The sequence below is a fragment of the Mercenaria mercenaria genome, chromosome 2 (genome assembly GCF_021730395.1).
Source record: "Mercenaria mercenaria strain notata chromosome 2, MADL_Memer_1, whole genome shotgun sequence".
NCBI lineage: Eukaryota > Metazoa > Mollusca > Bivalvia > Venerida > Veneridae > Mercenaria > Mercenaria mercenaria.
The window spans coordinates 111,668,699-111,683,744 of NC_069362.1; the positions used below are offsets into that span (position 1 = coordinate 111,668,699).

Below are 15,046 nucleotides of genomic sequence, written 5' to 3' on the forward strand. Positions count from 1 at the left end.
CCTAATTTTAGGTTTGTTATCAATCAGTGTCAAGAACTGACCACAGCCTAACTGAGAGAGATCACTGGTTTACTTCCATATGTTTATGTAACTCATTGATACCATCTTGAACTGCAGGGGTCAGTTGAGTTGAAATTTGTATCAGAAATGAATTACATTTCTCTGTACTTGGTTCTTGAAGTTAGACTGGGAAATCTGAAAGATACACATTTCTTCTGGCTTGTCATAAAATGAACATAAGAACATTAAATTGCAATTGAACAATAAAGGAGCAAAAAGATGTTTTCCCCCAAACTGGTAGTGGAAAACGTTAGCTTTTGCGATATTTTTTGTTAAAACCTTGAAGGTAAAAATGACAGAATGCACATATAATATAGTGGTATCATCTCTTGGTGCATTAATGAATGTATAAGTTCAGGGGCGGAATAAATGCATTATTAGTGTTATATTTGAAGGACAGTGAAACACAAGTACAGGCACATAAATGTGCAAAAAAGTAATTGATTTGTGAAAAATTATAGTGTTAAACAGAGGCATTTGGTTTAAAATATTTATGGTGTTGAAAGGGTACCTCTACATATTAACATTCAATTACATATCTCTTATAAGGGACATGCATTTAGCCAATGAATCAGCAGTGTAGAGAGGACTGGGGTGGTTGAAAATCATATGTATACTACACAGTAATATTATTTGAAAGCGCTGGTTATCTTATTCTATTAGACCAATTAATTTGGTATTTTGTTGATAATAGTATAGTTTCATTCATGGAAATCTTGTTCACCATACCTGTTGGCAAGCACAATTTAATAATTTGATAATTTTAACATCATTCCTCTGTGAAAATTTCTAAATAGACTGGCTTTTGTATCTATGGAACTGAATTCGACAAAAAGGGGGAAATGTAGAAATATATTTATTATCAGTCTAGTGACTAGTATAGTTTCAAAGGTAAAGGTATTGTCTTTGAAAGATGGAACAGATACCAGGTATTCGTTAATGTTCATATGTAATGGAGGTATATTTCTGCTTGCCTATAACATATTTTATCTGTTTTAAATCTGTTAACTTTGTTTTATTTTAAATACCTCCGTGCACAAGCTGCATAAAAATCTACTTTTATACAGTGAACAGAGCCTTTTGCAATTATATTTAATTAAAGTCAACTACGTATGAAAATTATATGTCTATGGCAAACTATATGTAAAAATTGTTAGTCGCCTTAAATTTAAGTTCGTTGAAACAAGATAATACATCGTACCACATGTATTTGATAAAAGTTTGCTCAACTTCAACACAACGTAGGAACCTATGGCAGTCGGACAATACCACTTAATGTAGCATGATACCTCTCTATGGGCTACATTTAATGTAAAACACTGCCACAAAGTTTCGTTTGCAGAATGTCATATCTAGAACTTTTTATGCAAGCATGCATCCTAGTGGTAACACGTTGACGTTGGTCAACATGACTTGCTAATAATAGTAAAGAAATAATTTTTGATGTTTCGGCAGGAAAAGCTAACATGTGGTAAAAAGAATATTACATTTATGACTTTCCGCATTGAATTTATTAAAGCCTCGCACTTTATTATTTTATTCAACTCGTTCAATATGAAATGACACTACTACAATATCCTCTATATCTAATGAAAATCATTCAATTACTTAATTATTTATTACTTATTCAAAGTAATATGTCGATATATTTCTATGCATTGTTTATTTTCATTTAAAGCGACTGAACCGAGTCTGCTTCTATTCTTCATTTTCAAAGGATCTTGAAATACATTTTATTAGTATTTATGTTTTGTGAATCGTGGCAGTTATCCGGACTACATTCACCATCGTGAAACGAGGCTTTTCCTATTATATATTATTTATAAAGAAGAGCACAATTCCATCTCGATAGTATGCAGGATCGGCTGGATTTTAGTTAAGATTAGAGGAAATCGAATTTCTAGAGTTGTCTGTGAGCTTGCCCCTTCAGAAATAGTTTGTTAAATATTCCTAAAAAGGTTCAATGTTAATTATATTTGACATAGTTTGAACATAAGTAGTTCACGCGATTTCATCTTAAATTTGTAAATAAAGGAGAGCAATTTTATTAATTTGACAGAGTTAAGTCCGATCTTATTACTTCAGCAATTGATACTACTAATGTAGATTTTTCTGAGAGAAACGAGCCGAAAGTAATGACTAAAATGACAAATGTATCCATGGAATCATTGACTGTCAAAACTGTAAGCTCGACGGACTGTAAGAGATGTGGGTAGGCCCTATTCTTCCCTCCAGAAATCCGCCCTGGGTACGTCTGTGAACCATCTTTAGCGTTTAAAACGACTGGTGAGAAAAACCTGTGTTGTATTCCTCTACGACATACTATTATTAAATGTAAATGTTTAATTTCCACATAATTACGTATTCTGGCTGTGCGATTCGGCATTCTTGTAACATAGATGTAGCTGAAAGCGCATGTGATTTTACGTAACAAAAAAAAACAAAAAATGCACATAGAATACTTAATCTGCCGAATGTTATTGCGGCTCACTACCTTTAGACAAATGAACAAAATCTAAAATACGTCCCGAGCTAAATTTTAGGCTCTTCTTTTAGTACCGTCGCTAAACAATTCTACTATTACTAGTAGATTAGGTACTACGTTCGTAACTAACATCAAACCAATTGTCAAACGAGTACGCAAATATGTTCATATAAATCAGCTTTTTAGTATGAAAGGTATAATGTAGTTTACGTGGAAACATGCATATACAGTAATACAGATACGAGCTCGTTTAATTGGGACACAATTATTCAGAGACCTTCAAAATTACCGAAATAATAATGGCTAGAAAGATAAAATGAACTGAAGTGAAAAAGTGAACTGTTTAATATATATACAATGGTCATAAAGGATACCTATATGTGAAATCCCGCCTTTATTAAATAATACGTTCATACCGTCATTTAAACCCCCCACACGCACATTAAAAACTTACTAGTAGTAATGATCCGCGCAATAAACTGACACAAGTGATATAGTTATATAACACTGTATAAAAAGTGACTCATGGACAACTTGATCGCTAAGTAGCTACCATAATATTGTCAGATGTAATCTATCTAAAATTATAAAATCTCTTGAGGTTATGATATGTGTGTATGAAACGCAAGGATACACTTAGACTGAAAGCTTTCTCTGTTCTACATCAATTAGCAATGTAGCAGAGCCTGATTGGGTTTCCTGCGCTGGAATACAGCCAGTTTTCATTTCCGTTTTGTAACATTACTGATATCTGTGTGCATATAGGAAGCTAACGATATTCTAATTTTGTATCTTTTAACTATTGAACTATCTTCGGTAAGTATTTAAGCATTAAATAATTAACATTAGGAATGTTATAGAGTCTAAAATAAGTGAGCTGTTACTTTCCTATTTGCATATAATATTTTGTCATCAAGTGAAATATTTTTAGGATATTTCTATTTCTTTCATATATTCAATAATATATTACTTTCAAACGAAATTCATTTGCATTTTTTTTTGAATCTGTAAATCTTAATTTTAAATGGTTGATTTAATTTTTACTCTTTAGGAATAAAAATGAAAAATACGAGACAATTAGCATAACTTTGAAACTTCTGTGAAAACCATTTTACTTATATCACACAAGAGTATATTTTTTCTTTTTTACATCGTCTTAGATCATAAAAGTTTGAGAAAATAAAAATGACCTCTATGATGAATGAAAAGTGGACGATCGCCTTCAAGCTGGTAGACTTTAACAAAGATGGAGTCGTAAATGTTAAAGACAGGGACGACTGTTTGCAGTCGTTTATCAATGTCTTCAAACCGGATAGTGGTCGAAAACAAGAAATGGAATCTCAACTGAATGAATTCTGGGATAAAATTGTATATCTAACCGATGACCCGGATTGGAATAAATCCTTTAATCTTGATGAGTTCATAGCCTCGCGCAGAGAAGCATATACCAAAGATTCTGCGAAGACTGTCTTGGTTGTTCGTGAGGCTTTGAAGCAGCTGATAAGCGCAGGTGATGTTGGGGCATCTGGCAGCTTTTCTTTCGAGCAATTTAAAAATCTTCATGAAGCTTTCAATTTGAAAGATGATAACCTTGTGAAAGGTATATACAGTATGGTTGGTTCAGAAGGGGATGGTAAATGTTCTGTGGATAGTACTGCAGGATTCTATACAGAACTGGCAATGGGAAATGACGAAGGGAAGCATGAACAGTATAAAGCTGCTCTAGCATCAGTCGGATTTATGTGACGATATTTATACAGATATGGTGTCATAAGTAATTAACACTAGTATAGACGAAACCAACTCTTAACCACTTAAAACTATCATTTCTTACCTAGTTTCTGTTTACATCCCTCAGTTACATTTGCTGCTTAAGGTATATAAAAGTTAGGTGAAACCCCATAGTGAACTGAAAAACATATTTTATTTGTCCATAAAAAAGATAAAAAAATGTTGTAGATTTAAATTTGGATAAAAATTGTAAAAACTATGAAGCTCAACTTATGATTTTTATCTAGTTCATTAGTTTTTGAAATACGCCAACTTAATTCCATTATCATGAGAATAATGTTAAAACTGTTATGTTAGGGCTTAAACCTTAAACTCTGTACTGAAAAATGATACAAGGACAGAAGTCCAACAGGAAAAGCCTCATTCAAGGAACGCAGCCGTCAAAACTGTACTTGAGGCATAAAAAGAAAAATATGTACCAAATCAATACATGTATCACTCGACTGATAACAATGTCTCCGTTAATGTAATGAATTAGATATTAATAAATTGTTCCTTGATATTTTATTCACTTAGAAATCAGAATAGTATTCAAAAGACTGTGTTCTGTTGACTGCTTCTTCCTTCAATGCCTGGAAAGAAAAGACAGAAAATGCGCCTTGATAAACAGTAGCAGATACACTTTCACTATAAAGAATTAAATCCAAATTAATGCTATTCACCTTTGAAGTAAGATGATAAATATTTCAACATTCTCTTCTCAAAAATAAATTTCATGGCAGACGAAATTGTTAGCATTCTTCGAATGATAAAGTTCGCGTGATAATAAACATTCATAAGATAACCTCACCAAGAGTTGAGACATCTGTTCCGGATACAGCCACAAACCGGGTTTATAATAGACTGAGTTATATAGCCAGTCAGTAAGGAGGACGTCTTGCCATGGTGACGTACATTGTGGAAACAAACGCTGTAACCGAGGCATCTCATCTTTGGTACAAGCGAACCAATCGGTCGTCAATCTATAATTAGTGAAAGTAGATCCTCATAGTTTTGATATAATGATTAAAGAAAAAGTTTAGCATTTCAAGCGTCAGATATTTATACATTTAGTTGATGTTACGGTATTATAATATAACAATATATGTGTTTATACATGTATACAGGTTTGATATTGTGTAAGTATGCGTCATTTTTACAACATTCATTTTACCTATTTGAACGAATCTAAAGGCAACTAAAGCACTATTTAGAGAACCATATACATTTGTATATATACGTGCAGTGTATCTTTCAAGTCGTACATTATTAAGGCACACGAACAAAACCTGATCCTTGAAATTAAGTCTATTTCACGATTTCATGGATGACAAACGCAATTCTTTGTTAGAAAATACGCATTTAGTAATTTTTTTGATCTGTCAGAGACAATGATTTCTTATTACTAATGACAGAAATTGCGTGTCGCTTTGTAATGTAAGCCATTAGGAATATTATCAACAAAACTAACAACAGTAATCCCAAGAAACGGAAACTCTATTTTTAATAGTATTCTTCTCCTGCTCCTAATTTACAGTGAAACTGATACCATTGCTGCTCGGGTACATGCTGTAGGAAAAAGTATACTTGAGACGCGTATCTATGTATTGCTATGTTTATGAAATGAAGTACAATAGCCTCATGCTGGTTTAAGATATTTCATCACGATGCGGAAAGTTTTGGTGCGACATGAAGGCACTTAGATTTGAACAAGGTATGTAATTCGAACAAAAATGTACGTGAATGTTGGCTCAAATATAAGCAAATTGTAACATATCCTGTTGAACGCATTTCACTCATAACAAATACTTGTTTGTTCATACTTATTGACTGTTTAAGAATGCACTCTTCCAAAAACGAGACTATTTAAGAAATAATTGATAGCAAAAGAGTGCTTTAACACTATTTATGCACGATGGGCGGTTATACGTCGGGCGTTATAATTTCACGTGAAATTATTTGTACGACGTATTGCCGTCCGAGTGTATAAACAGTCTTAAAACACGGTTTTGCTATGAATTATTTCGATTCTAATTTGCCTTTAATCTAAAACAGTAGATAAAATATAGAAGCGCTCTTTCTTTGTCGCAACAAAAACTTTGACGTCACTGCACGTTATCGTGACGTCATTCTAGCTTAAGAGTGTTTTAACAGAGACAAGCATAATTATTAGAATTTATTTTACATTGCTGTACAGATCAAAACTGAACATACATCGTTTAGAATCACATTTAGATTACGTTAAGGTTCGTGCATCTTACTACATGAATTGTATCTAGTTTTTAGATAGGTGTGTTGGGAAAACAGGTCATAAGAATAGGAGACATTCTCGTAGCTCTTAAGTGGTCGCTCTTATTTGGAACATAATAGAGTCGTCCCTAAATTAGTACCTTTTCGCCCATGAGTTATACTCAATAATAGTTTCATCATTCAGTCGATGTGTGCCATCTTAAAACAAAACAAAAATGAATATTCAGACAACTATAAATATACAACAAACTGCAATCTGGAAATGTTTTGTCTGCCACTTTATAATACCTTTTGCAATAGATAAATGCTTTAAATTATGGCGAAACTTCAGCTGAAGTCTACTAAAAAGAGTTTTACAATTACCAGTTAATGATTAAAGTATATTAGTATATAATCTTAGTATTGAACTATGATAAGACACACCAGGCTTGAGCGAGGTGACTGCATGTTAGTTCAAAAAGATTAGAGATGCCAGTTTTTAAAAAACGCTTGACATGAAATAAAATGCTGAAAAGAGCTTTAAATTATTAAACCTTAAGGAACTTGACTTGCAAATAAAAACATTACATGTAAGCAGACGTTTTTGATGAAAAAGAAATATTTAATGAATAAGATTGTGCATACTAGTAATACATACTTCCTTTAAAGACTTGATTAAAATAGCACTTCAAACTCATGTTATTTATTGAGCATGCGTGTTTGTATTTGAAACCATATGCTACATCTGAAATATGTACAGGATATCAAGTTAAACGTATATCTATTTTTTCAGTACCCGACGGCATTGACTAAAACAAAAACTGGTAGACAAAATAGGTCAATACTTTAGTTTTGAAATGGCTAGATTTAGATACGTACAAACAAAATTAACTACGTCAAATACATAACGTCAACAATCGTCTTTTTACTTGCTTGGCAAAATTCTCTAGTAAATTGTTTACAAATAATTATTTTGCTTGATTTAAGAAATTGGATTGACCTATGACAATAAATGACTAAAGCTCTCGGTAAATCTTACACTCTGCCAGCCAGTCAGCGACATTTTCTCCAGTGCAATAAATTGATAGCCAGTCAGTTGTCATCCGAGATACATCTTCAGAATTTCCTCACGTATGTATCACGTTAGACCTATGAATACATTCCTTGTACTTCGGAATTACGTTTCTGTAAAATTTACAAACTCATGATCATATCCAGCAATTTAAAGAGTATTTGTTAGAGAAATCAAAGAACGAAATCTGATCAATGAATACGAGTAGTCAGGGTCAGGTCATTTAAACTTGAGCCTGCTGGTGGCAAGTGATTCTGCCTTTGCGACAAGTGCAGACCAAGACCAGCTTGCACATCCGTGCAGGCTGATCATGGTCTGCACTGTTTGCTATTCAGTCAGTACAATAAATTTTGAGTGAACACCCCTTCAAATAATAAATGGCATTGCCCAAATTGAATGTTCGACCAGTCCATTTTAAAAATTTAGCAGGCTAAAGATTAACGTAAATAAGTCTACTTCTCACAAAGTGGAATCGCCGTACGTAAACCTGACTACCACTAGATTGGTCGCTTTGCCACAGTTACGTCCTTAGTTCTCATAAAACGATACACAGTAGGTAAATTTAAAGGAAAAAATATTGTGTTTTGTAAAGACTTTTTTTTTTTTACTTTTTTTTCAATGACTGTACATGGGAAGCAATAAAATTCTAATTGCATGAACGATGGCAGCTACAAGCTGGTCTAGGATTTCCAGCAGAAGATAACTTTCAATATCTGCAATAATTTTCGTCAATGCCAAATTTTTTAACGATATTTAGAGGTGCTTTTTCCGACTTTTTAGGCCACTTATTTCTAATTGCGTTTGAAGTGTTATTCAAGATAGCACCTGTTATTGGGGCAATGAAATCTCTCAGTTTATAGCTAAGTATGTACAAAAATACTTTGTAATAAAACGTTATTAAACATTATTTATAATTGATTGACGTGTCGTGTTTTAACAATTAAGAGTTTTTGGGCGTTCATATTCTTATATCCTAATTTTTCTTTTTATTCGAACCTTTCATTTTAACAAAGAAATACATGCATCTTGTTTATGTTTAATAAATATTATTTGGTATATGTATATTTAACTAACGTTCATGTTAAGAAAACGTGACAGAAATACATTAAAACATTTGTCTCTTTTCAAATCGAAGTCCTGTTAAGTACTGAATATTTTAAACACATACTTTCAGACATATGCTATCTAAAACGTTGCGATTAACATGCTGCAAAATATTGAGATACTGAGATACTCTGAGCTCAGTGTTGTCAACAATCTGTGTAAATGCAACTACTGAATATGTCGTATCAAATATAAATACAAACACTGTCTGGTTTACCTACAAAAGGCTTGAATATCTTCAAGAAGTTCACTCCGTGTTAGTCCATCCATATATTCTGCATATCCCCCAACCGACAGCTCTTTCAAAATACGCAACGGTCCTTCCTGCCGACGACACTCCTGCACTAAGTTGATAATAGTTTCATAGTGTTCGCACGATCCAGCAGCGTAGATAAGACTTTGGGAAACCAGTGTACAAAACAGTACAGCTATAGTTTCAAAATATGACTTCATTTAATAGTTTCAGCAGACTCTGGAATATAAAACATACACAGGCTGTTATAGAGCGCTTGAGGAGACAGTAACTCGAAATTTTGATTTTGACAATCAAGCAGTTCATAATACGGCTTCTCAATTAAGGGTTGGACCTCTACCTAAATTTTGATTTACCAACTTCAAGTTTTGACTAACTCGAAATTTTGACAAGCATAATTCGAAGATTTCGACTTTATCATTTGAAATTTAAGTAGTTAAGTAATGTCTTTGAGGATTTATGTTCGGACGTTGTCGGCCGGTCCAATGTCATTGGTCAACATGCTATATTTTTATATCGGGTTTGGTCATCTAAAGTGATCAAGGCATTTTATCGACACTTAAAGTCTCAAATGTGTAAAGTCGGTACATCTATCTCTAAATGGTATTTGAAGGTATCCAGCATCAAGCAAGGTCGGAATGTAATGTAGTGTCTGTCTTTACTGAAAGTAAATCTATGTATAACTTACCCTTATCTCTATAGCATCCTCAGGCAATCAATCTTGTTTCAAACTATATGTAAGACTCACACCTAAATGTCCATATAATGTCTGGTCCTGGGTTTTAAAGCAGGTCGAAAACCTTCCAGATATGATCAGAACAGTTAAGTATAATTCTAAGTTAGAACAGTCAGGTATGACCTGTCCTCACCAAAAGATCACCCTGGGTATCTTATCATGGCTTAAAACTACAGTCATCATGTCTTGGTCTTAAACTTTGCGTCCGTATAGGTTATGGCTTAAGCCGGTGTTAGGAGGCGTGAGCGGTGTTGCACATTTCATTACATCTCATGAACAGACTCAATCAAACCGAGTCTGCTATTATTCTTCTTGGTTGCATTAGTTGCCTCCAAAGGATCTTTTTACAGATTGAATTGCTTCCTGGCCAAAAGGGGTCAACAGTTACCTTTCAAACTTAGTGTTTTAAACAGTGATTTTTTTAAAGTGTTATTCAAGTCTTATATAAACACAACCATATATAGTAGTAAGTGAGCCGAAACCTGAAGTAACGTAAGTCGAAACTTTGAATAAGTAAGTCGATTTTTGGTGTTAACTCAAAAGTTAGTTTTAGTTTTTGATTATTTAAACTTTGTAAGTTGAAATTTCGAGATACGAAGACAAAATATTGCGTTACATAATTATCTTGAAATTGTGAGGTAATTGTGAGGTATTTAGCTGAAACTTCGACAAACTTTTGTGTTATTACGACAAAATTTTACGTCTCTCGCAATTTCAAGTTAACGTTACTCATAAAAACGCACCTGGTGTTAAACGTTCTTCTTCAGAATGCATTATCTACACATCAAAGAAATATACCTCATAGACGAAATACATTCTGGGGAAATACCATTAAAATTGAACGTTTCATAATTAATATAAGTATTTCAAAGCATATGTCTTCACAATTGCTTCTCTTCAAAATGCATAATATTAAGTGAACAAAACATTTTCATTTTGTACATTTTTTGAAATATAGTTTAACGATCTGGTTAACAAACTATAACATAAAAATACAAATAAATACAATTACCGTTGACAGCATTTCAAGTCCTCATACCTGTAGTATACCTAAACATCTGGGTACACAAGATAGATTTAATACTCGTCACTGTGTACGGCTGACAAAGATTTGTCATACAATTTGTAATTAGTGGACTAATGATATATAATAGCAGCGAACTAAATGCTAGGTACATAAAACAAGCAGACTCTCTTTCTCTTTTTGCCTTTCAGATAATAGCAAGCTTTTATATTTAATGGAGGTAATTTCTTGATTGTATTAATAATGATGTTTTGAACTAGGAGACATTCGCCTTGAAATGGAACAGTAACGAGGCAAAAATTGCATATTGCTTTGTTGCCTACCCACGTCACTATTTAATAAATTAGCAACATGAATATATTTTGTATTCTTTCATGTTTATACTCTTATTCAGTTTGGTTTGATAGTAGTTATATTCATCTGCAACCCAGGAAACTAATTTCGTAATATTTACTACTGGTAACTTACATCAAGTCTTCTTCGGGTGTCAGTGGTTAAAGCTTATCGGTGAAAAGAACATTAGTGGTGATTGCTACTAACTTTAATGCGTACAGTTGGAGTTATGGGTTATAATGCGTTTTAAAAACGATATTTTTATAACCCAATTTATTTCGTTTGAAATTATTATACAGTGATTATAACTATCTAGTACTGAAACACGGAAGCACATGAACTCTACCGAGATTGTTCAGCTAAACGTCAGGTAACCGTATAAACAACATGTGTCTCTAATTTAACCCAAGTGGTATTAGTTCTGCTTTGGACATGTTAAAAGTATAAATAATACCTACAAGTAGCTCAGTCATACGTAGTAAGTATGCAAATGTCCACTTGAACTATAATTGAAGCGAAAGTGTACAGTGGTGAACAAGAGTGGGAGTTGCCGACAGATGTGGCATGTGCCCCACCGGGCATTACCTCAAGCACAGTCGGTCGACTGAGAAGAACCCACGAACTTCCGTATGCCAAATAAATAGTTGGCTTTCTCACATACCTATCTGATCAGGGTTAGAACTCATAGCGGTAAAAAGAAAGTGATTTGGAATCAGCGATTTGGTCATTAATCTAGAGAGGCCCCTTCCTAATGAAATCCAACGATCAATCAATATTGGAAAATGAAATTTGGAACACATGATAACGTATTAGACCCATCATTGACAATATTTAAAATGCTATAATTATATAGATAGATAGACACATACATTTGCAGAAAATTTGTCCAACCCGTTTATTCTAGATGTAGGCCATCAATAACCACGACTTCTTAGTTTCTGAGAAACTGAGAAAGTCGAGATACTACAAAATACATGCATAGGTGTTGTAATTACGATTTTTCCTTTTTATTATTTTAATCATACATACACCAACTTAATGTTGATGGATACCTTGTTATGAAATCTAAAATACCAATCCAAATTGCGAGGACAACCGTAAGCTGATATAGCTTTCTGTCCAATTCCTTAATTAATTGTTCTGTAAATGTTTCATGTATTACTGAAATAAAATATGTTTAAACTAATTGCGCTTTTTAATGTGACAAAAACTCACTTACCCGTTATTGTTTGTATGGGCCTGTTTAAAAAAAAAACACGTTCCACGTCAAAAACATCTAAACACAATTTTCAAAATAATACTTGATAAAAATTGTATTTGTAAACATGTATAGGCTATGTAGAACTCATTTATTTAAAACTCGAAAGTTCACAAACATTTCTAAAGGAATCGAATTTCAATGAAGCTTCATTCTTATGTTCATTTTCATTACAATGTTTTGCTTTCTATGTTTTCACTTTACAATCATTATATCTCGTCGGATTTTCCTATTTGTCCTTTAATCGGCAAATTTACTCGTTTTTAACTTTTATATAAATGTTTATCAAAATACTTTTCCTTTCATCTCTTATGCCCGTTTTACAGAGAAAAGAAGCCCACAATTGTGGTAATGACAATGATAATTTGAGTCTGATTTTGGGTAACAGCATAAGCTGTTTGATTTTAATGCCTAGTTTGTAGATTTTCTGTGAGTTTTATTTCATCCCAATGCCTCAAAACCATTCAAAACCATTCTCATCAGTAACATTTAACTAGTTTTCAATCGGGACTTGTGTGATTGTGAAGTTCGGTTTAGAACTAGTTTCATTTAATTTGACACAGAGGAATCATGGTAAAATCAAAAACAATATTCCTTGTGCTAAAACGATATCAACCCTGGAAATATGTCTACAATTGCTAGAAAACACTACCTGTATTTTATTTTTTTAACAGATGCAAGGTCAAAATTCGTAGACTGAAACATATATGCTAATAGCATAGATAGTATCCTAATTTTAGGGCAAAAATGTTTTTTTACTGTAGTCTATCAAGAGTTCTAACCTGTCATGTATTTGCAGCAGGTATGTTTCAGTTGGGAAGCTGGAATAAAATAATTCTGCAAAAAATGTTTAAGATATCTATGATATAATGTATGTTTAAAGTGCACACAAAAAGTACTATTTTAGCCTCTTAATTTCTATCATGTTTGAAGAGCTATCGTAGCAAACTGATATAAAGAGCACCTGTTATTCCGTTTAATGACCATGAAATATCTCATTTTATAGCATATTAGGTACATGGAAGCTATATAACGTAGAAGTTCTAACTCATAGACATCTCGACTTTTATTAATTGAGATCCTACTAAAATACTGATTGTAAGTAATTTGTAAATAACCGTTTGTTAGTAATTTGCGTTTAAATAATTGTATAAATAATTAAATATCATATAGCAGAATGGATATGGAAGAACTCACAAATGCATTAGCGTGACCCAACTTGTATAACTAAATTATACATGTGCTTAGGTGGAAAGTTAACACTCAGCAGTCAAAGTGTGTCTCATATAGTAATATTTTTGCTATGTTTAACGTCATACCGACACAGTTATAGGTCATATGGCGACTTTCCAGCTTTTGATGGTGCAGAAATACCCCAGGTGCCCCTCCATACATTGTTTTATCGCAAACGGACGCCTGGGTAGAACCACCGACCTTCCGTAAGCTAGCTGGATGGCTTCCTCAAATGAAGGATTCAATACCCCTGTGAGGCTCGAACTCATATGTGTGAGGGGCAAGTTATTTGAAGATATCGTCTCAAGCAAAAGCATTGCTCTATCAAAATTGTTAAAAAATAATTGTCACTGTTGATATCACTAATTATACAGAAGCTATGAAAGGTACTGAAATGCTTGTTGTTAAATTGTCTTTGGATGACCATGTTTATTTCTCCGGTGGGGGGAATATGCTATTGTATTGTAATAGAATGAGTCATCAGCATAAATACAGCAGCTAGCTCAGAAGGGAAAGAAATTCATGTAATTCGCTCATACATTAATGTTTGTCCCATACTAAGTTGGCCTATTTGTAACAACTCTGAATTAGACGCTTATTTCACATTATCTGACATTTCATGGGGCAATCATTTATGATTATACCGTTTGTATATTCTAGAGTTTATTTAGTACATGTACTGTGTTAGGATTAGTCTAAGCGAACCAGTACTGTATCAGATTTTCTCCATGTATCTTTATCACATAAATTGTATTATAATTTGTATATTTCTGTATATATGTGTCAAAAAGGGAAGTAGTTGCCACATACGTCGCACTATATGGAAAAAAATTATCAATACTCCTATACTCGTCTTATACATATCATTTGTTTTGTAAATGGTGTATTATAGATGACAGTCGAGGTATTAAGGCATTGTACAGGCCCAGGCCTCTGTTAGGTTGCATTTTATACTCCAAAAGGACAAAAGACTTAAAGTGACATGTAACGGCCGTACAATGTCTTCTAATCACCCTGTACTTAGACAAGGTATTTATACTCTCTATTTACTTTGAGTCCAGTACATGTTTCGGAATATAAGAGTACCATATAGGTTGGTGCTAAGGTACATTGTATATAACTGGTGTTGCGAATTTCAGTCTTATTAAAAGACAGACACGATCAAACCGTATCTGGTACTTTTTGTATGTTTTTTACATTTCCCAGGAATGGTCTTTCCATTGACTATCGTAACTGCTATACTTAAGTAGCTTGTGGCGATCGTAAAAGGTATCAATGTACTTCGACAATGTGTTGTTATATTGTATGACCCTTTGGAATAATCCAGTCCATTGAATGTATCTAAAATAGAGAGTGCCGCTTAACCAGCTCTTCATTATCTCTCATTTCGCACACAACCTTCTAAACAGTTCCCCATACATTTATTGAAAACGTTTGCATTTCTGAACCGACAATCTAAAACATGGTTTGTTAAGCTACCGTTTAACCA

The 15,046-nt window shown here is 33.3% G+C and overlaps 3 protein-coding genes across 3 annotated transcripts in view; 1 reads left to right on the top strand and 2 right to left on the bottom strand.

Moving 5' to 3' along the window:
* The window catches only part of LOC123562455 (uncharacterized), a 332,370-nt gene that overhangs the window by 273,186 nt on the left and 44,138 nt on the right, over positions 1 to 15,046 (bottom strand). The window lies entirely within an intron of this gene.
* On the top strand, positions 3,731 to 4,291 carry LOC123562976 (sarcoplasmic calcium-binding protein-like). The gene has a single exon (XM_053527828.1). It carries the CDS (start codon positions 3,731 to 3,733, stop codon positions 4,289 to 4,291), a length of 561 nt encoding a protein of 186 aa, XP_053383803.1.
* Positions 4,770 to 9,179, bottom strand: LOC123564921 (uncharacterized). The gene is made up of 6 exons (XM_053537562.1): positions 8,938 to 9,179; positions 7,584 to 7,729; positions 7,203 to 7,289; positions 6,706 to 6,763; positions 5,127 to 5,298; positions 4,770 to 4,908 (listed from the first exon to the last, which is right to left on the bottom strand). The coding sequence occupies exons 2-6, from the start codon at positions 7,645 to 7,647 to the stop codon at positions 4,849 to 4,851; spliced, it is 441 nt and encodes a 146-aa protein (XP_053393537.1). The 5' UTR covers positions 7,648 to 7,729; positions 8,938 to 9,179; the 3' UTR covers positions 4,770 to 4,848.

What these genes read in the sequence shown, in the direction of transcription:
- LOC123562976 (XM_053527828.1), top strand. Translation starts at nt 3,731, where the DNA reads ATGACCTCTATGATGAATGAAAAGTGGACGATCGCCTTCAAGCTGGTA.
- LOC123564921 (XM_053537562.1), bottom strand. Translation starts at nt 7,647, where the DNA reads ATGACAACTGACTGGCTATCAATTTATTGCACTGGAGAAAATGTCGCT. An exon ending in TATAACTCATGGGCGAAAAG is followed by an intron (nt 5,299 to 6,705) that starts GTACTAATTTAG and finishes CACTAATTATAG; the next exon opens with ATTGACGACCGATTGGTTCG. An exon ending in AACAGATGTCTCAACTCTTG is followed by an intron (nt 4,909 to 5,126) that starts GTGAGGTTATCT and finishes TTTTCTTTCCAG; the next exon opens with GCATTGAAGGAAGAAGCAGT.